This window comes from Helianthus annuus, chromosome 9 (genome assembly GCF_002127325.2).
Source record: "Helianthus annuus cultivar XRQ/B chromosome 9, HanXRQr2.0-SUNRISE, whole genome shotgun sequence".
Lineage (NCBI taxonomy): Eukaryota > Viridiplantae > Streptophyta > Magnoliopsida > Asterales > Asteraceae > Helianthus > Helianthus annuus.
In genome coordinates, this window is record NC_035441.2 from 183,571,584 (window position 1) to 183,595,008 (window position 23,425).

The following is a 23,425-nucleotide window of genomic DNA, read 5'->3' on the forward strand; positions in this document are numbered from 1 at the left end:
TTGGAAAAGGTTTCTTTGTGAATTTTGATTTAACACAAGTTTTGCATTTTTCAAAGTCTTTATCTTTTAATTTTAATAAACCTTTAGTTTGCATTTTTTCAATGTTTTTAATATTTGTATGAGCTAAACGTTTATGCCATAAAGAAATTGAACAAGCGATATAATCAGAAGACATAATTTCATTCAAATCAAAACCAATTGCATTACATTCACCAATACTAGAACTAACACTACCACCACTATCACTATCACTTTCATTCCCAAACCCATCAATCACTGAAACGCCCCCTTCATCCGAATCTTCTTCTTCATCAATCCCATCTTCAGCTAAGTCAATACGATACATTCCACCCGTGTTCTTTTCTTGACCCACATAGATGTCATTTAGAGAAAACTTCACACGGAGATTCTTGATAACCAGCTTGTAACCATTCCGATCGAATTTATCAGCAGAAACCAGACCCTTGGTGATACCAGGAACATGCAACACGTCCTGAAGGGTAACCACTTGACCATCTCTAAAGTTTAGTCGCACCGTGCCTTTACCATGTACTTCTACACGATGTCCATCAGCACATACCACCACTGTTCCTTGAGGAACAGGAGCATAAGTAAGAAACGAGCCACGATTTCCACAAACATGAACAGTGGCTCCAGAATCCAAGAACCATCCTCTACATGCCACAATGCGTGTATATTGAGAAAGCATATTAACTTCACCAAGACCCACACTGGCCACTAGATTGGTGACTTTCTCAACATCAATAGCACTTGTAGAACCAACCGTAGATCCAGATTTCCTCTGAGAGCACTCTCGTGCATAATGCCCTATTTCTCCACAAACATGACATTTACCAGACCTCTTTGGTTGATGGTTGTTAGTGTGTTGTGACTTCTTGAATTCTTTTTTCTTTGGTGCTGTAAACTTCTTATTCTTTGATGATGCCCCCTTTCCCTTTTGACCAGATCCTCCAGCAACATGATTCACACTCGATCCGACTTTACCTCTTTTGTCCCTGTTGCGCGTTTCCTCCTCAATTCGAAGGTGCTTCAACAGTTCATCCAAAGAGTAGTCCTCAGACTTGTGCATCATACTCTTTGAGAAATCTTTCCAATTAGGAGGCAATTTTGCAATAATGACCCCTACTTGAAATATTTCTGGCAGCGGAATAGAAAGTGCAGTCAGTTTGTTAACAAGAACTTGGAGTTCGTGCACCTGCTCCAGGATTGACTTGTCATCGACCATTTGGAAGTCTAAGTACTTGGCAATAAGGTATTTGTTAATACCTTCTTCATGAGCCTTGTACTTATCTTCCAAAGCTTTCCACAATTCTCTAGCACTTTTTATCGGCGCGTACAAGTCATAGAGACGATCCGAAAGGGAATTTTTGATGTGACCCAGAGATCTTCAGCTTCCTTACGGATAAGTCTTTGCCTTGCCAAATCTTCATTTGGGAGCTCTCCTGCTTCACCAGGAGGGTCATCAGGGATTGCAGGCAAGTCAGGATGAAACACCCTAACAGGCTTTAACTGAAAAGACGCAGCGGAAAATACGTACCATAAAATTTCTTTCATTATGAATGTCTTAACATACTTGAAGTTCATTCTTAAGGTGACACATTTACAATGAATACAACAATCGAACCCATTTACAAAATAAAAACATAAACTATGTTTACTAAATTAGCTATCCAAGCATTCCCGTACAATCTAACTTATGACTCAGTCTTCTATCTCCATGCCTCGGTAATCCTTCGGGACTCGTACAACCTACACTTACCATACGAATTTCAAACGTTAGTACACATTATGAATATAACAATATTCATACACTTTCACTTTCCATTCCGTAATCCTTTGCATTTAGGCATTTCCGTCTGAGTATCCACTCCCTTGTGAGACTTCAACATTCTACCTGCATTATTCTACATTCTCAAGATACACTGTCATTAACGTCAATACTCAATCGTATTGAAGACATACGGGCATACGAACTTACCTACTGGCATACAGATGTACATACATACTTGCATGCATACATAAAACGAATCATAACTACTCATGTGTATACCCTCACTCACACGTACATATGCTTACATAAATAAATAAATACATTCATCCATACCTATTAACTCGTACATACCACTTACCTAATTCCCCATGAATTAATGCCGTATCATAAATACAAACCTTCGTATTCATACTCACTCTTATTCCTGGTTATTTATTTGTTAAACGTATTGGAATAAAGTTAAATCTTTACATGCATATCCAATACTTAGTTCATTACCCCGCATACTCGCTCCCACATCCCTACCTTACTCTCCCATCATAAACGCAATTTAAGTGTCATTTGGGTATGTTTCGGGTCTTAAGAAGGAGTTCCATACTCACCCGTAACTTACATAACCGTTTGGTAGGGTTGAGGAACATTATAAATGCTTAACGAGGCTTAGAATGAGTTCTCGGGGTCCGAAATCGAAGGAAAAACAAGGAACTTCATAAACTACACATATGCATCAGCCCTCCACCGTAAGCTACGGTGGCTACCGTAGCTTACGGTGGCCCCCAAAACCCTGCGGAAGCTTTAAACTGCCTTACGGCAGAAATAAGGTTCCAGCTCCCACCGTAGCTTACGGTGGCACCGTAAGCTACGGTGGTGCCCAGATCAGCACCCCATTTTCACACTAAAATTCGCATAACTTGCTCGTTTTACATCCGTTTCACTTGAAACTTGTTCCTAAACATCCGTAAAACAATTCCTTACGTATTAGCCTAAGAACCCTTGCCCGGGGTCCTTAATCATTACACATTTTATTACCAATTCCTCACTCATACTTATTTATTCGACCCGTTTGGTCCCACAAACTATCTTCGACTATCTAGATCATTACTTATCTTAATACCTTCATTTATTGTATATCATACATAATTTTCCCTCCTTCAAAAACAATAAAATTCTTATGTATACTACGAAGTGAGTCGGGAGTCACTTACCTTAAGCGTTAGTGTTCATGATTGCTTCCTCGCCTCCGCTTGACCCGTTAGTCTTCCATTCTTTGGTCCATGCTAGTGAAAACTCCTACCCATTCATGCCATCATATTCAAAACATTGTTATTACATATATTCATCAACACTAGCACTCAATTACAACCCAAACGGTTGCTTGACTTTCGTTAAATAACTATTAGCATGCATAAGACTCGCATTAGCAATTTTACTTATTCTAATCCATGCTAATTTCATTCACCATCATGTATAGCACATTAAATAATCTAACTTGTATCCCGTGATCTCTCTACCCTTGTAAGTGCATCCAAAACCTAGTCGTGCTATTCATACATTGTTGACTTTCAGAAAGTCAACCATCTTACTTACATACTTTTATCGTATGATCATATACTCATCTAAACCTAGTCGACCATACCAATGATACCATTTACATTTCATAATCATGGTGTAGGACACACACACATACATAAGTACATGATCAACAAATTACATATATGCACACGTATCGTCAATTCAACACATACTAACATATTCATGATTCTATAGTTGATAACCATATTCAAAGCTAGAACTTGACATAATCTCGACATTGTTCTTTACTAGTAAGTCCACAAACTAACCATTTAGTGCATATCCATATCCAAAATCACCATTTAGTCACTAGTCCAACACATGATATGCACCTCATCATTCAAGCATAGAATGCAACTCCTAATGCATAATTCAACCCAAATCATACCATCAACTATCCCATCTTACTAAATCCTTCTTCAATGTATCTTCTCATGTTTAATTATCATCAATCATGTTATTATCAAACTCTACACATGTTCATCCATTATTTAACGTTTAATTTCACATGCTAGCTTATACTAGGCATTTCATCAAACAGTTGGTGTGCGTACACTTTTTAATGCACAATGTACAACTAATTTATGCATATTCTTCTAATCTCATACACAGTTCATCCAATCCTCTTACTAATTAGTATTTATCATTCATACATAACATCAAGGATATCAACACCATATTTCTTTCAATTCATTTAACAAGAATTCATCATACCCACATAGTACAATCAACATGCAACAAGAAGTAGACAAGGATGATGATTCAACTCATCATTCTCACCATAACTAATGGGTTTCACCTTTAAACATCAAATTAACCTAAATAATGCATAACCCATGTTCTATATTATGATTCTAACATATCCTCATGCTTAATTTCATTCCAATTCCCGATTTACAACATAACCCACTTCGTGGATAATCACCAAACTAGAATTTAAGACATACCTTATGATCCCCTCGTATAGGTGATCACAAATTCGTGTTCGGTTCTGAATTTGAGCTTCGTTTACCCTTCCAATTTGATGGATTAGATGAAGTTAGGGTTTTGGCTTCATGAGAGCTCCTGCTCTCTCTAGAACACACGATCGTGTGTGTGTGTTTGCGAGTGACATTTTTTTTTTATTAATTCAACTTTCAATTTAACCCACTTTAGCCCCTCAAGTTGTCATTAATTATAAATGGGCATAACTTTCATTCCTTTAATTGTTTTTGCCAATTTGGTTAACTTGGTTAAATAACCTAGTCATTCATTTCTTGATGTACCATACGAGAACGTTTAACGATTATAAACATTCGGATTTTGGGGTGTTACACAGGGTCAAGGATATAGTAAAGTTTCAGCACAACTAGCATGAACTTAACCTTGTCCGCCCAGCGGGTATAGTTCTGACCATCGAATCTGTCCAACTTGACAAACTCTTGATTCATGAATCTCAGATTGGCTGTTGGTAGTTCAGAGTCCATTTGTTCTGTTGATTAAAACACAAAAAATAAAATCCTTTAAGATTGTTGAATATAAATTAATCAACAATAAATTAATATTACTTTATTAATTACCGAGTTATCAGCCAAACCAGTTTGTTCCAACTTGAGCAAACTGATTAAAGAAAGGTAGAAGGAGACTGTCCCGTTGTCGGACGAATTTAAAGAACACGTAAATTAAAACCAACCTGGCGAGTGAGAACGAAGATCCTTGAACGAAAGCCTTGAACTGCACGGATGATTCCTGTCCTTAAAGGATTTTACGCGCTCGTATTGCTGTGAGCTGCAGCGTAAACTCCCAGGATTTAATGCAGAACTGATCTGGTATTCCAACAACAATGGAAACCAGAAAACGCAGAAGTTGGAACGAAAACAGGAACACACAATAGAGAGAGAGAGAGCTGCGAAAATTGGTATCTAGAATAGGTAGCAGGAAGCTTTTATTTATAGGTTTGGTTATACCAGAGAATGAGAAAAATAGGGAGTGATATACCAATCCATAACCAATTCGAATTCAGTTGCTGGATAAATATCCCAAACGAATTCATGAAACTGGATATATATCTCATACGAATTCGGTTCACTAGAGATAATGAGATAACCCCCACTGGTTTCGAACTCATCTCTATCTCCCTATCTGATTCGATCTCCAGATCTGACCCACCTGACCAGACCTTAGCTAAAAATAAAAGCTCCTCAGCTCCTAGCGACGATGCGTACGTGCGCCTCAAACGCGACCATTCGCGAGCTCGCGGCCCGGCACGGCTCGGCGCGCGTGTGGGCTTCATCCACTTCTCAACCCATTTAACACTTTGGAGGCCCATAAGGAACAATCCCTTATAAACCACTCAAAGTTCACTCCCTCCACCAATGTGGGATGGAGGAAACATACCAACTTGCATGTTTACCTCTTTAATATTTCCAACAGATTTTGCTCTATCATGCTGGTACTTCATCTTCATATATTTGTTTAAATTCATATGTTGATACATCCTATATAGATGAATATTTTGATAAAAAAATATTCTCTGTTGTGACCTAACTTGTATATATTTAATACAGGTGTTTGGTATTTCATCCTATATGGTTATAATGGCCATTGCAAGGCTTAGTTAACGAGGCTGCAAAACGATTCATTTGGTGGTCAGCTCTTTAAAATATTGGCAATTATTCTATTTTGCATGTATAACTTTATTCAAGGCTTCAAGCAACTTATGGTTGAAATGATAACGTTTATACATTTGTAGGTACTGCAAGAATGACATTAATTATGGTTGTTACCCATTTCCACGATATTGTACAGAAACTAGAAATTGTAGATACCGACCAAAGGTGAGCTCTCTAGCTTTTGAAAGCTCACAATTAAAAAAGAGAAACATTTTTCTAAGTTTTTATGGTCATGGTGAACTTATAAATCTTAAGTATTAATAAATTATTAAATTTAGATAAATTAAAATAAGAATCGTTTTAAATAGGTAGTCTTCGTGTCAACCCATGAAAAATCATGTTGTGTTTGTCTTCATGTGTCTGGCATAGTTCCGGGTTTGGGTCAAGTTTCGGGTCCGCTTCAGATTCAACCCGTAATAAGAAAAATAATCATGTGCGGGTTTTCTTAACCCCAACACATCTGAGTTCTGAACATAGTGATGGAATATGCAGCACGTGGTGAACTCTTTGTCCAGATTTTCAATGCTGGCAGATTTAGTGAAAATGAGGTTCACACACACCATCGCTTTCTCTATTGTACAAATGAAACCATGAAAAACTAAAACTTTTAAGTGATATCTAACAGGCTAGATTTTTCTTCCAACAACTTGTATATCGGGTCAGCTACTGTCATTCAAAGGTAAAGATTGTTTCTTTAGTAATTTATAAGCATTGTGTATCAAAATATTTATTTCATACTCATTGACATTGTTTCTTCGAAACGGTACGGGTCGAAACGGTACAAGTGGACCAACAAAACGTATGATTCAGTATGCAATTACGAAGACTTTGGTTACAGGTCAGTTGCTTAATGTTGCCCCCACAAACATAACCTTTCTATGTATGCATGTTTAATTTGGAGTAACTTTAATACACTTACACCTACGTAACACGTATTGTCCTTCGACCCACTGAAGGTATGTGGTACTGTTGACACAATTACTATGAATAACCTGCTTGAAACTCGGTTGCGAAACGCAGGTAGTGATGCTTTATTTCAGTATGATTTCGGGTCGAAACGGTTCGCATCGAAACGGTTCGATCCGAAACGGTACGCGTCGAAACGGTACTGGTCGAAACGAGCTTCATTGGTGCCAGGAAGAACGAGCTTCATTGGTGCTGATAGTCTTCAGATTTATAGTTAACTGGAAAAACAAATTATATATTTTTTTATGATTTCATAGGTGATTGTTATGAACGCTTAATTGATGTAGATAAAAGGGAACAAACGCGACAAACATTGTAAGCCCATGTTTTCATCTTCTTAATAATTTGACATCGATCCCTGAATTTATTTATTGTTGTATTTTTTGTGATTCGACACATATTTAATTTCTTGCCAATGCACTTCATGGTGAAAAAAGGTATTTTCATGACCCCTCATGGCTCATGCTCTGCAACTATAAGAATATACATATGCTACCCTTACAAATCTTGTAACACTAACTTTTATATTCCATCTTTAGAACATGGTCAGACCAGTCAACATGTACTATAGATGAACCTTCTAGAACTTCAATGTCTTCACTAGATTAAAAGTCATGATTCCTGAACAACTTTACTTATATTTTATATTTACCAACTTGAGATTGAAATATAAATTTGTTTTTCTTGCAGGTCATGGAGCTTGTGACGAAGGAAAAGTTGGTAATGAAATTTTGCTTTGAGAGACATAGCGTAGGGGTTTGGACATCAACAAGAAGGTGCTCTATTACGACTAAATTATTTTTTGAGCTTTTCTCACTTGTATGTATAGATGATCAATTTACTTGTAAAGAGGTGGATTTGGGTTATGTTTCATCTCGAACGGGTCAAATGGCGATTTAAAAGAGTTAGGTCAAAAGGAGTCTTGGTTGTAAGTTTCCAAAGTGTACTGAAATAATATAAGTAATCGGGTTTGGCACATTTAATTACTTGAAAAGGTTTAAATTTTTCGCCGAAAAATGACCAGCCCTGTTATGACCCATAGCAGAAAAAATAATGTTTTGATGTGTTATCTAGCCTCCCAATTTGTTACTTGTGTTGACCATGATTCACTATTTTTATCACTGGCTCTGTTTTATTTTGTATTGTCATGCAACTTTTTTGGTGTTGTCATATAATCATATATATAAACTCTCTCCAGGGAGAAAATAAACCGAGTTCTTGACTTCCTCATGACGGGCACTCAACATCAATTGCTTATTTGTTGGCCAAGGATATGCACTAATTGTTATTATGTTTACAGTGTTACATAAATCTTGTCACCCGAATTTTATTTTATGTTTATTATTATGTTCATCGTGTATACATTAATATGATGAAAATTGGCTTTTGTGCTGGATCAATTTCACTGTCACCGCATGAAGTTCTTTTGAATTTGACTTTTTGGCTTCAAAGTCAAAATTGATGTGAGTGTTTAATTGGGATAACCAATTCAAGTGGGTAGTTGATTGGTTTATATAGTCTTCATTAATCACTCTATTGGTGAAGCTTATGATATCTCTTATACAGTTGTCAATGTGCAAAGAAAAGACTTAAAGGAGCTTGAGAAGCAAGTTATGGCTTTCTTTTTTTCATTTTACATTGGTGTCTAGAATGTAAAAAAAGATAACTGAAAAAGAAGGATATATCGATTTAAAAAGACACTTTAGCAATGATATTCTATAATTGTTTTGGTATGTTACATGTAATTTCATTTATGAGAGTTTTCCTTTTTTCAACCCATGTGATACACGGGTAGATAACCTAATGCTCCTTATATGAGATACAAAAATATTCATTGTTACAAAATATAAAAGTATGAATCGATGAAAACAATTTTCTAAATAACAGAAGCTTGCATAGCATATTCGGTACAGGTAGAAACGGTTCGCGTCGAAACGGTACGAAACTCGTCCCAACCCAAAACTCGTCTCGTGCGAAAACTCGTGTCAGCCCAAAACCCGTGTCGGCTCGAAACACGTCCCGTGCAAAAACCGGTGTCGGCCCGAAACCCGTCCCAAACCGACCCCGTTCCGATCCAAAACCTGCGTCGTGCTGAAACTCGTCTCGTGCGGATACTTGTGCCGGCTAGAAACCCATTCCGATCCGAAACCTGCCCTGTTTCTTTAAGACACTAACCCACATCGACCCATTTCTTTAATGTTATCGACCCGCTTTGACCCGGAAATAACAAGATGGAATTTCAAGTGACCCATTATGACCCATTTAGTTAAAATATCTTACCCAAATCAACCCATATAACTTTAAAAGCAACCCAAATTGACCCACTTGAAAGGCTTTGGGTTAAGATTGCTCCCTCCACTTTTCATTTTGTCATCCGTACAAGGGAAAAGGTTTGAATACGAGACCATAGGTTAATTTCGTTGCATCTTGATCAGCTTGTAATGACCCGGGGACGCCTAGAAGCTTCTAGAAAGTACCTTTTATAGGGTATAGTTTTATCTGTCCATATGGTTCTACAGCAGTATAGCTTTTGTATAGCTCCTTCATGTCTGCCTTTGTGCATGCTTTAGAATAAAGCTTATAATCCAAAGAATATACATATGTAACCTTTATATGTTTTTCTGATTCTTCAACTTGTCATATAATCCCCTAGCCTCACAGTCAAAATATTTGTCATATGAAGAAGATAAGAGTAAACAACTTGAAATAATGTTTTAATAAGAAAAATATCAATGATCAATCAATAGAATTTACGCAAGGTATTGTGTTAAAAGAAACATCATCAAAATTATCAGATCTTTTGGTTAGCTGTTACACTTTATTTAGTAAAACAAATAACCGAATCAACGGTAAAAGGTTACATAAAAAGGAACATCACTAAGTGACAAACGTCTAATCCCGTTATCATCTGAAAATATTCCAACATCCCTGCATATAACCTTGAAGAAAAGGAGAAGCAATCACAAACACCCTCAATATATATATCTTTGTTTGTTACGCTGTTAGCGTAACCCGTCCACCGGACGGGTATTAAACTAGTTGTATTTGATATTTGTTAGCTAGAAAATTGATTATATTAATCTTCACTTACGTATACGGTTATAAATCATGTATTTGTTACTCGCTACTTAACGGGTTCATGGTATACCCACAATTATTTTACGGTTTTATGTGGTTATAAATTACCCATTGGATGCATATGATCGCAAATTCTATTATTAGTCACGAAGTCAACATGTTACTTTCTTGAAAGACAAGTATATACAACACTGAGTTGACTTTTGTTTCTACCACAATAGAAGCTAGTCAGCTACTAACCTCAAAAATGTGAAGTACTAAACTACTCATTTTTGGATTCAAGTCACCTGACTAAACATGATCTGGTTATTGTATAACGTGACCGGATACATATGAGGCAACAAAGTTTTCTGCTCTCTCTCCTGTAAGATTTTCGGGTTCGGGTCGTGTTTGGGTTTGAGTCGAGTTGGACCCGTCAACCACACGAGCATTTAACACTCCTACTGTTTATGATAATTATATATGTTAACATGATCAGATTGCAAATAATCTTTAAGCTCACTGATTTGAAATTACAGACTTGGTTTTATTGTATTCTTATTCTCTTTTCTAGGAAGGTCGATCATGTTATTGCCGAACTGGCTATTGTGGAGTCTTGTGGGCTGCTGATTTAGGAGGAATCTGCGATTGTTACTGCATCTATCGATGCTATTGATATGATGAATTCATTAAATGAGAGTGTGATTTTACTTGTCAAAAAGGCGTCTTTTTATGTGCATTTCATACCTTGATTGTGATGTAGTGTTTGTGTGAATCTCCTACTAATGCAAGGTTAATTATTTATATAGTACGAGTGGAATGAATGAGTGGAGATTACTGCTCTGATTTTATCAGGATGTGCTTGTATGCCGGACCGCGTTATCCATAGCCCTAGGAACTTCCCTTCTTCTAAACCGAAAAGAACATTTTTTGGGATTAAGTTTGAGATTGATACTCCGAAGCCTGGTGAAGGTTTCGAGTATGTCATCGATCATGTTATCTTCGGCCTGACTTTTTATGACCAAGTCATCCACATAGATTTCCAGATTTCTTCCGATCTGGTCTTTGAACGCTTTATCCATCAGCCTCTGGTATGTTGCTCCGGCATTCTTCAGTCCAAACGGCATTTTGGTATAGCAGAAGAGCCCCTCACTGATTACGAACGCCGTCTTGTCTTCATCCTCCAAAGCCATCTGGATCTGGTGATAACCTTTGTTTGCGTCCAGGAAGCATTTTAAACAGAAGCTGGAAAGAGAATCGATCTTCAGGTCAATCTCCGGTAAAGGGTAGCAATCTTTCGGACATGCATTGTTTAGGTCAGAGAAATCAACGCACATCCTCCATGTTTTGTCTTTCTTTGTTACCATTACCGGATTGGAGACCCATGTTTGGTACCGCACCTCCCTGATAATTCCGGCACTTAGTAGCTTCCGTACGTCCTCGGAGATGGCCTTGTTACGGGCTGGGGCCATGTTTCTTTTTCTTTGAGCCACTGGCTTTACTGAATGCGACACTTTTAGTTTGTGCTCGGCCAAACATCGGGGAACTCCGACCATGTCAGAGGTTTGCCATGCAAATACGTCAAGTGAATTAGACAAAAGCTTCCATAGTTTCTTTTTGATTCGTTCGGGGAGTTGGGCCCCGACTGCAATTTTTTGCTCCGGAAAATGCGGGTGTATAGCCCAGTCTTCCGTAAGGAGGTTCGGAGGTTGATCATTACCGCTACTTTGTCGTACTTCTGCTATGCAGATTGTTGATTCGGAGTGCAAAGTTGCTATCCCTGTTTCGGTGGGGAATTTTAATGAGCCGTGGATGGTAGAACAGATGATGCCGAAAGCGCACATGCCTGGCCTCCCAAGTATGACGTTGTGAACGGATCTTGCTTCTACTACCAGGTATGTCAAATTAACGGTTCGTACCATGTTTCCTTCTCCCATCGTTGTTGGTAATGTGATTTGCCCGACGGGCTGTACTACTTCTCCGGAGAAACTTACTAATGGCATTGAGACTCGTATCAATTTCGCTTTGGTTTGCGGAGCTAGCTGTTGGAAGCACTGTTGATACATGATCTCCGTGGCACTTCCGCTGTCCCACGGATGGCGCCAATTGAAGAACCAAAAAAGTCGAGTTGAGGCCGGAGCCTGTAATCGAAGGTTTTGGGTCTTGTAAAAAGCTAGGTAAAGGTTCCTGCAAAACAGAAAACCGTTAGGCTCGCCGCAGAGATGGGAGAGCCTCTCTGCGACCACCCTCCGGCGTGAGGATAAGTATTTGTATAGAGAGAGAAAATAGAGAGAGAAAGTAAGGATGGAGGTTCAGAAAATCGTACTTGGCGTTGTACTTTGGTGAGGTATTTATAGTGGTCAACTGGGATGACGTCATTCGGCCAGACGCACTTGAATGGTGGTTCGTCTCAGGAGTTATGTGGAGGACAGAGCTGTCATTTTTATTTGGGTACGAAGCGGACATGTTTGGACGCTCGTCCTTGGTGGGTAATATCCGGCCTCGGATATGTATCTTCAATATATAATCAAGAAAATTGGGTGCCTCACATTTGTGGGGAACTTGAGTGAGAACTTATTATTGATACAGTCGAGCAACACTGGTTTTTTATCAATTGACAGGAACCAAAGGATCGACTTCTAGAAGCAGACTTGCCTAGTATTGACCTAGCCGCATCGACCGACGAGTCACTACCAGTCACTAAGAAATCTGACAAAGGTGTGTTTTTGGGCTCAACATGTAAACGAAAGTGAGATTGAAGTTGTGCATTCTAGAATTCGTATATGGGGTCCATACACTTTTTGGCAAGGTGGGCTCAGTTTGTCGACACCACAAATCAAGTAGGCGACTTCCAAAAGATAATTCGTATAAGGTGGTAAAGTGTGCAGGATCGACAAGTTGGGTAATGAGTTATAACGGACCGAGTTGGGTGGGTTGTGGTCTTCATGATTTGAAACAGATTGTGATCAAAAGTTATCTAAGACCATGTGTAGTGGGGCATTATGGGGCATTATGGGGGCATTATAACAAAAAAAAACGCCCACTCTTCCATTACATAGGGCATTATGGGGCATTATGGGGGAAAAAAATTTGCTTGGGCATTATAATTATAACGCCATTTTGCACTTGTTAGAGGTATGACTTGAGTTGACCCACCAATGAGAAATCACTTTGTTTTTTTTTTTTTTTTTTTTTTTTTTTAAGGATTGAAAGGGGCATTATCCCCACTACACCACTTTATGCTATAATGCCCCATGCTGACTGGGTTGCCACGTGTCGGATAATGCCCCATGGTGGGGGCATTATAACAAGTTACCACTACACATGGTCTAATAATATTATTTTCGATAATAATATGACTGTCTGAAAAATGATTTATGATATTTAATAAATTAAAAATACATTTATAGCAATCTAAAACCTGAAACATTCTTTGGTATTGATAAAGTGTTTTTAAAGCATATCACTTCAAATTAGGATTTAACTTTTTAATATGTATTGAAATAGTTGACCCATGTATTATTTTTTTGGAATGCAAACGAGTGGTTCAACCAAACTTTTAAAGGGTGTGATCGTAATTTTTACCTATAAAATACAAAAAAAAAATAAAAATAAAAGGAACACCCGCTCACACAAGACTACACTTGGGTACGCCCTTGATTTATTCAATGCACTAAAAGTACACTCAAATGATATTATACAACATTTTATATAATAACAATTGATGAAGCCTCTTAAGAACAGTACACGTTTTCTAGGTTTTCATTACCGGCATCTGCCGGTCTTTCATCCTACCACTGAAAACATCCAGGCCCAGGCCCAGCCCCAGCCCCATCGTCGTTCTTTGTCTCCAGACCCAATTTCGAATTACATGTTCTCAAATTTAAAATATTATATGATATTTACCTTTCTTAAAATATGTTTTCAACACTTAAGCCAGGTTTTCAAGCCCATACCAACATCTTATTGGGCTCGATTAGCCCATGTTCGAAATGCAAAACCAACTGCAACCTGAAGTCCGAACTTTTTTTGGAAGGCAAACCCGAAAGTCCTCCGGAATTGTTTCTTTGTTTCGGTTTTGTCTTTAAATTCTTTCAAGGGTTACAAATATCATTGTATTTGATATTTGTAAGCTAGAAAATTGATTATATTAATCTTCACTTTCGTATACGGTTATAAAATCATGTGTTTGTTACTCGCTACTTAACGGGTTCATGGTATACCCACAATTATTTTACGGTTTTATGTGGTTATAAATTACCCATTGGATGCATATTATCGCAAATTCTATTATTAGCCAGGAAGTCAACATGTTACTTTCTTGAAAGACAAGTATATACAACACTGAGTTGACTTTTGTTTCTACTACAATAGAAGCTAGTCAGCTACTAACCTTAAAAATGTGAAGTACTAAACTACTCATTTTTGGATTCAAGTCACCTAACTAAACATGATCTGGTTATTGTATAACGTGAGCGAATATATATGAGGCAACAAAGTTTTCTGCACTCTTTCCTGTAAGATTTTCGGGTTCAGGTCGTGTTTGGGTTTGAGTCGAGTTGGACCCGTCACCACACGAGCATTTAACACTCCTAATGTTTATAATGATTATATGTTAACATGATCATATTGCAAATAATCTTTAAGCTCACTGATTTGAAATTACAGACTTGGTTTTATTATATTCTTATTCTCTTTTCTAGGAAGGTCGATCATGTTAATGCCGAACTGGCTATTGTGGAGTCTTGTGGACTGCTGATTTAGGAGGAATCTGCGATTGTTACTGCATCAATCGATGCTATTGATATGATGAATTCATTAAATGAGAGTGTGATTTTACTTGTAAAAAAGGCTTGTTTTTATGTGCATTTCATACCTTGATTGTGATGTAGTGTTTGTGTGAATCTCCTACTAATGCAAGGTTAATTATTTATATAGTAAAGATTTTTTTTAATATTTTGTATTTATTTTGTTATATTTGCAAACACAAAGTTTAGTTTTCCTTCACCTTTAATGCCCCGTTTCGACCCCGTACCCATGGTTTGTTCCTATGGATGGATAGGAAAACAAAACTCGCGTTAAAGGTAGCAAATTCTCAACGGAATGGTGCCACGTGGCACAACATAAGTATCAGACTATCATCAAGTCATCAACTCTCCCAATACTTTGGGTATCCTGCCATGATTTGTTCCCTTCCATAGGTAGACTATATGCACACCACCGACATTACTGATCAACACCCTATTGATTTGATGTTATACGACATTACAGGGGTGTACGATTTGTAGATATATGCTCGTATAGGACAGCCAACGTCATGGTATGCACTGGTATAGAGGCATATGGTTGTATTCTTGATGACTTGCAAACATTAACGCTTTCAACATAATGTTGACGAAGATAGAGCCCATTCGAAAGGTGGGAAATGTTAGTTATATTGGAGTGTTATCTCCACAACGACAAAGTGCAATATTAGGATAAAGGTTGTCCACCAGTACCTTCGTCTTTGCTCTTTTCGCATTAGAACCAACCATGAACATCTGTCTGTCTTGTTATTCTAATGAAATACAGTATATTTGGATCATCGTCGTCGCTATAAAATCCAGAGTAAATTAGTGTCTATCTCTATCTCTGTATGTGCAAAAATGAGCATGTTTAGAGATGCTCATTGTCAAAAAAAATAGACAAAATGACAGTGCACGTCCTTTAGGTTTAACTAAAAGTACAGTGCACGTCCTTAACGTTTAAAAGTTGCACTGCAAATCCTTTAACTTTATTTTCGTTGCATTGCAAGTCCTTTATGGTAAACGGTGTTAATTTTAACCGTTAAATCCCCCATGTGCCTCCCACGTGAGGGGTAGATCTGTCATTTCCCTTCATTTTCCTCCTTTAAAACCCCAGTTACCAAAAACATTCAACATTTCTCTTCATCCCTTTCCTCTGACCCGCACTTAAATCTGACCGAGTTGCACCAAACCCGAACTCGAATCATGACCGAACCCGTAACGAACTCAATCTGCTGTCGACTAATTTTTAACCCGCACCGGAGACCAAAATAAACACCACCTCAGCTGATGTCGCAGGCGTCGCTCGGGCCGTCGAAGCCACGGTCAACATCATCATCATCGTCAATTATCATCATCAGTCATCGGAAAAGAAAGAAAAGAAAAGAATAAAAGCAAGAAATGCAATATTAAAGAGCTCACCAGAAAAAGCTAATCCGAACGACACCGGAGAAGTCTATTGCCGGAAAATAACCATCGCCGCCGTCATCGGAAAAACAGGGGGTAAGAGGGTATACAAAGAGAAGAGGGGGTGTTTATCGGACCAAAACGGCGTCGGAGGTCACCGATCTGGTGGCCGGATCTGGAAGACGAGAGGGAGAGTTGAAGGGGGTGCGGCTGGTTGGTTTTTGGGTGCCGGAAAAACGAGGGAGGAGGAGTTAGGGGTGTTGTGGGTGTTCGTCGCCGGCAAAACGAGGCGCCGGAGCTCGCCGGAGTGCGGCTCCGGTTGCCGGACACGGGAGAGATGACAGAGGGTGAGTGTGTGTGTACGGGTGTCCGTGTTTGTGAAAAGTGAAAGAGATTAGGGTTTGTTTCTCCTTTGATAGCTGGGGTAGGGAAAGGACAGATCTACCCCTCACGTCGGAGGCACATGGGGGATTTAACGGTTAAAATTAACATGGGGGATTTAACGGTTAAAATTAACACCGTTTACCATAAAGGACTTGCAATGCAACGAAAATAAAGTTAAAGGATTTGCAGTGTAAATTTTAAACATTAAAGACGTGCATTGTACTTTTAGTTAAACCTAAAGGACGTACACTGTCATTTTGTCAAAAAAATAAATTGCCCTTAAATACCAACAGATGTATTGTGTTGTCATTTCCTTCTCAATCTCTTAGTCGGTGTTGTAAAATATGACATGTTTTTTAGCCTATATTGATGATTTGATGAGATTAAATATCCATACACAACAAAAATTATCAAGGACTAAGCATTTTACAAAAATATAAACTTTATGACCCTACCAATTGATTCAAATTTATATCATGTATATCATATTTTTGTACCTTATTACTTTTCTCGGTTACTAAATTCACTCCACTGCATTTATTAGATGTTACTGAATCTCTCCACACATCCTTAGTTTAAATTATATGGTGGAGAAAGTATGATTTTATTGATGACTTGCAATATATACCTAGTGAAGCCCCATATAATCATCTAAAGTGAAAAGGCTATAGTTTAGCGGTCAAGAGTAATTATCTCTTGTAGGGAAACCAAGGTTCAATCCTTTGGAGATATAAGTATTTAAGGGAAAAAAATTAGCCATTCAAAAAAAATATAATCATCTAAAGCAATACATTTAAAGTAAGATAAAAGTTCTACACTGTTTGGTAATCTCTTAATGACCATTCAAATGCTACCTCTTAATGGTTTAAAACCTTTGAATGAATAAGAGGTGACCTCAAGTCTGAATGGTTAAGAGATAACCTCTAAATGGTAAATCATCACATGTCACATTCTTCTACTTTGTCATTGGTAAAATTCTTAATTGTTTCATTAAGAGGTAGCCTCTTAATGACCATTCAGAGTCTACCAAAATAAGTGAGTCTGGGGTATAGAAATTAGTATGTTAGATATAGTGTATTCAATACAAATAGGTCTTAATATATTAAACATGAAAAGTGAAAGAAGATTTTTTATTTTTTGAATTTTTTTTTCCATCTACTTAACCATGATGTTTAGTTGAAAATGTAAAAAAGGCGTACAACTTGATGTTTATTTCATTATCTTAATGTTTTTATTTTCTTACATACAAATGTGTATGTAGGGTAGTATGTTTATTTATAAATATTTTGTACATATAAAAAAATTAAGTAATTTGTGGTTATTTGTTTTTACAAGATTGGTTCATATTCTCATAACCATCACTACTGCTCAAGTGGTGGACACGGGTATTTAAGTTTCACCTATGGTGGACCCGGATGAGTTTTCCCCTCTAGGTCTCAACTCTCAAGTTCGAGTCTGGGTGATAACTGATAAGGGTTTTTCATTGAGGGGTTTAAATTGGGGATCTATTGTGCGAGGGGGCTCTCTAGCGCGGACCCGATTAAGACAACGTATGCTAGACCTCCCGACATTAGCGAATAATTCACACCTTTCAAATCAACGCCTTCGTTGTTCCACTCTTTGTCCAAGGGTCCAGTCTCCTTTTGCTCTAATTAATGTCGTCACATCAAATACGTTACTTTTAACAATCATTTCATCCTGTAAATTGATGAGCTGGGCTCCTAGCCCATTTAACCATTATCAACCACTGAGTCTGGTTCTCTAGCTCAGTTGGTTTATAGTTAATACTAAATTCTTGTAGTTGCTTTCAAGTCTCAACCTCAACACATTTGTCTCAATGTCCGAAAGCAACCCGAACACAAGATCTAACCACAGATGCACGATGTACAATTTCGCACACTAAATTTGGCGACAAAATTTTCGAATCAAATCATGTGATACCAAATCTAACATGATAACATGTAGCTTTCAACCCATCAATCCAACAACCAAACTAATGCAAATTCACAGAATGAGGATGTTTTGCTGGCCCATTCATAATAGAAAGAACACAAAGAACCCATGTACTCTCTTCTTTATACATTAAATGTTGAACTCATGTACATCGTACCTCCTGTTCCAAAATAATTATGAACCCTCCTCATAAACAGTCTCCTCCCACCCTAGATTCAGATTATGTACGCGGTTCCAAAAGTACAACCATACAAGCACACGTTACAGCCACAAAACACGAATCGAGAAGACCTTGTTTTGAAGATTCTTAAGCTCTTAATGACCCTCCAAGATCAATGGGTACGAGTGGAATGAATGAGTGTAGTACGTCTGTAATCAACGGTCTGTAACTTGGTTCGGGTTGCACGCAAAGTACGGCTACAGCAGCAACCTACAGTAAAAGTGTATTATTTAATCGACGATTTATTAAATTTTATATCAAGAGTTAATTACTGTTTTCGTCCCTTTGGTTTGTCAAAAATCACTATTTCAGTCCATTAGTTTAAAAATTGCGATTTCAGTCCCCATGGTTTCACTTTCGTAACCATTTCAGTCCACCTCGTAACCTCAGTCCCTGTACTTGCAGAATAAATGGATTGAAATGGTTATGAAAGTGAAACCACAGGGACTGAAATGGTTACGAAAGTGAAACCACAGGGACTGAAATCGCAATTTTTAAACTAGTGGACTAAAATAGTGATTTTTGACAAACCACAGGGACAAAAACAGTAATTAACTCTTATATCAATTTATACTATTTTCGTTAATATAACATATTAAATGGAAAAATAGATTAAATATAAAATAACAAAGTTTTATAAGAGTATTGTACTAACTTGATACAAGTGCTTCAGGTCCATTGTATCTCTAATCACAGGGTCAACGATGTTTGGAAGCTTTGACCGGTCTGTTAGCTGCGGCATTGCCTGTTTATAAAAAGAGCATTTTTAAAAACTTGTATATGTAAATTTTTTAAACTAAGTTACGATCGAATAAAAAGCGCACCCATGTGACAATAGATTGAAATAAAGACGGTGACATTTTCTCCACTGGTTTTCTACCGATTAAAAGCTCAAGAAGTACTACTCCGAATGCATATACATCACTTTTATCGGTAAGTTTACCTGCGAAATCTGACTGCATTAAATCTCAATAACGAAAACGTCGAAAAAAATGCAATTATTCAATAATTTGAAATGAATTATTGCATACCTTCGGATAGGTATTCCGGAGCCAAATAACCAGAAGTACCCGAAAGCTTAACTTTGTTCTTCGCATGGAGCTCAGTGGTAGCAAGTGCAAAATTCGAAATCTGAAATAAGTTTAATACAATTTGGTAAATCGAAAGCAAAAAAAATATTCTTGTTAAACTATAAAGGATCTTACTTTAGCATTGAAATTGGAATCTAGCAAAATGTTCGATGACTTAAGATCTCTATGAATCACAGGCGGGTTGCATCGTTCATGAAGATACTCTAATCCTCTGTTAAATAAAAGCCATAATCTTTTTTTAAAACGGAAAAAACAATAATCAGACAAGATCAAGAAATGGAAATAACATTATACCGAGCAATATCAAGTGCGACTTTCATTCTTCGATGCCAGGTTAATGCGGTTCCATGAGTTGGTCCTAATGTTATGAAATAACACAAATGAAAATAAAAGTATAAATTAACTTTAAAAAAGGCTCAAACTATCTACACACCAAGTGTGTAGATAGCCAACCCAAAAAGATGTTTTTTGTCCTATATGCATACCCTGCAGTGTCGAGCTATGGCAAAGCACGGTGTTTTGGTCCGGTCAACCAGACAAAGACTGACGGGTGTCTGACGGGTCTGTTGACCGGACCAAAACGCCGAGGTTTGGCCGCGTTTTGGTCCTGTCAACCAGACCGGGTGTCAATCTTTTGTCTGGTTGACAGGACCAAAACGCGGCCAAAGTTTGGCGTTTTGGTCCGGTCAACAGACCCATCAGACACCCGTCAGTCTTTGTCTGGTTGACCGGACTAAAACGCCGCGCTTTGACTACAGCTCGACACTGCAGAATGCAAAGTGTGGAGAAAAAGAAAAAAGCAACCATCTTTACAAATTACCAAAAGCTTCTTTTACAAAGTGTGGCTTTTAACTTTAAAAAAATTAGTAATTACCATGCAATTGTGAGTCCAAAGAGCCTTGATGCATCATTTCATAGACCAAAAACCTTGTGTCATCATGAACACAATAACCCAAAAGATTTACAATATTTTGATGCTTGAGTTTACCTAACCAATCTACTTCATTCTGCAAACAAAACCCATGAAGCTAATTAGAACTTTATATAATCTATTGAGAAAAATTATTATTTTTCAAATTAAAATTTGACCTCAAATCCTTTTTGGGCATCTGGTTCTGGACCATGGAGTTTTTTTACAGCCGCAACGAAATGATCGTTAAACCGAGCTTTGTAAACATTCCCAGATGTTTCCACACGGAGGATATTATCTTCATGAAAATAGTTTGTAGCAGAAATTAACCACTCATAGTCAATATCAGTTACAGAGCCTTTTCTACCGGTAATTCTTGGAGTAAATTTATCCAAAATTGGGCCTAATGACAACCCTTTTGAAGAATCTATATGCACATCAAGATAATAAGTTAATTATAGCAAGTCTTTATGTCACAATGTTATGTAATGCAAATAAATAATAATAATAATAATAATAATAATAATAATAATAATAATAATAATAATAATAATAATAATAATAATACCTTGGGTTTTTGGGTTTTTGTTTGTGTTGAGAGGCTGTGAATGTTTTTGCTTGAAGATCCAAAAACAGAACAAGAACAGCAAGATTCCAGCAAGGAGAGTAGAGGCAATAATGAGGGCAACAAGAATCTTTTTGTTCAAATCCTCATGCTGAATTACTTTAATTTCTGACACCCCTGCTTTACCAAAAAAAAAAAAAAAAAATTAAAGAAGTTGATCTTTTTAGCAAAAGTGGTATCACAAACCTGAAACCAAAACCCCTTTGAGTCAAAACTTATACAAACATTCACGTCAAAAGCCAACACAGCCTCAAAAGGTCAAAAACATAAGGCTCTTTTGGTTGAGACATTTCACCGAACACATAGACTGCATTTAACTCGATATTAAAAAAACTACACATTTTACAGAATTTCACAAGATTAATGGCAGTTACAGCTCACATAGACAAATTATACGTACAGAAGATTCACATTACCTGGAGAATGAGCTTGACGGTCAGTGGGTATTTGAGAAAATGGAGGTTTTTTCTCAGTTGGAAGAACAGGATCAGCAATGGAGGAAAGAGGAGGGTATGCTCTGCTAGCGTCGATTGGAACTAAAATTAGTGCTAAACAGGAAAACACCCAAATGGGAATCATCATCATTATCATCCAGTTGTTATTTGAAAGAAGATTTATAGCCATAAGTTGGTAGCAAGAGTGTTTATGTGCAGGAAGGCAGGAAGAAGCAGTTGTGGGGGGAGAAAGGGAGGAGGATATCTTGTGTTTGGTGTTGATTATATGTGTTTTTAAGTTTGAATAGAAGAAAATCCACTGTTCCTTGTTAAATCTCCATCTTCTCTTTCCTGTGTTATTTTTATTTTATTTTTATTTTTTTATTTTTTTTGTCTCTTTCTAATTCTATCTATTTATCCCCATAACCGAGTGTTTGGTTCAAGGATAGGAATGAATGGATATCACGAGTATCGTGATTACGCTCTCATTGGCCCTTCGGTTATTTTAAACGGGTAGGATAAGAGAATTGGTGATGAGTACTGGTTGAAAGATAACGAGAACGAGAGAGAGAGAGAGACATAGATGCGTGTTGAGGTTGGAAGACGGCACGGGGACAGGTTCACAAGAATACCAATGTCAGTGGATGAGAGTTCCGACGGGTTTAAATAGGGTTTGTGAGTTGTCGACCTGTGATTCGACGGTTACACCCCGCCTATCCTTAGTTTTAATTTAGGAATCAAAGCTATGAAGTAAACGCTACCTATAACTTTTTTCTAATATCCTTTTAGGTCATCACCTCTTTTTTTTATATAACCATTTTAAATATTCGTCTATCCAATATATGAATGGTTTAAACTCTGCAAGATACATATATAATATATTTTAAGGTCAAATTAGTTTGTTGTTAAAAAAGTTGATTAGTTTAATTTTATACTTATTCTGAGAAAGAAAACACGGTAATTTATAAAGCGATGCCAGATAAATTTGTAATTTTGAACTAGAGTAAAATCGTAATATACCCAGACTATTGGGGGAATGCCAGATGTCAGTTAGTAGCGTGACACTATTCCCCATATTGGTTTTGTAGTGTATATAAATATAAATATAAATATAAATAAATAACTAATATGATTGTTGTGTTGAGTAGCACCAATTGTTCGTTATCATTTGGTTTTTATTGGTATCATTCAATATGTTTTTTTTATTATTAAATTAACACGAACAAAACCATTTATCTGTTTTTAGAGTTAATATATAGGTTTTGATGTAACTTAACAAGTTTTCTAGTTATATTAAAAAAGTATAATTTGTTTAAAAAAAAAAAAAATATAGGTTTATTTGGTGTAAGAAGTTGATCATATACCTAGCTTCAATAAACTTTAAATTTAATTATTTTGTTTATTTAGAACTGAATGTATCGTTAATGTATATTCGTATAACATATAACATATAATAATGTTAAAATACACACAAATAAAATGCGACACATATAACAAATAAAGCATATGTTTTCAGTTGTTTCTATATGAGAAATCATTTTTTAATAACTAAACCTTGAAGGCTTCAAAAGACTCGGTT

The 23,425-nt window shown here is 37.0% G+C and overlaps 1 protein-coding gene and 1 long non-coding RNA gene across 2 annotated transcripts; one reads left to right on the plus strand and one right to left on the minus strand.

Annotated features, from left to right (window-relative positions):
- Nucleotides 1-6,853: 6,853 nt before the first annotated feature.
- On the plus strand, nt 6,854-7,967 carry LOC110910082. Its single transcript, XR_002575839.2, has 2 exons — nt 6,854-7,296; nt 7,672-7,967. It is a non-coding gene; the product is annotated as an uncharacterized LOC110910082 (long non-coding RNA).
- A 10,593-nt stretch (nt 7,968-18,560) lies between these two features.
- LOC110912202 (probable receptor-like protein kinase At1g80640) lies at nt 18,561-22,189 on the minus strand. Its single transcript, XM_022156876.2, has 10 exons — nt 21,829-22,189; nt 21,356-21,529; nt 20,967-21,214; nt 20,752-20,884; nt 20,172-20,235; nt 19,992-20,088; nt 19,818-19,917; nt 19,611-19,729; nt 19,442-19,531; nt 18,561-18,996 (listed from the first exon to the last, which is right to left on the minus strand). Exons 1-10 carry the CDS (start codon nt 22,034-22,036, stop codon nt 18,874-18,876), a joined length of 1,356 nt encoding a protein of 451 aa, XP_022012568.1. The 5' UTR covers nt 22,037-22,189; the 3' UTR covers nt 18,561-18,873.
- Nucleotides 22,190-23,425: the final 1,236 nt, after the last annotated feature.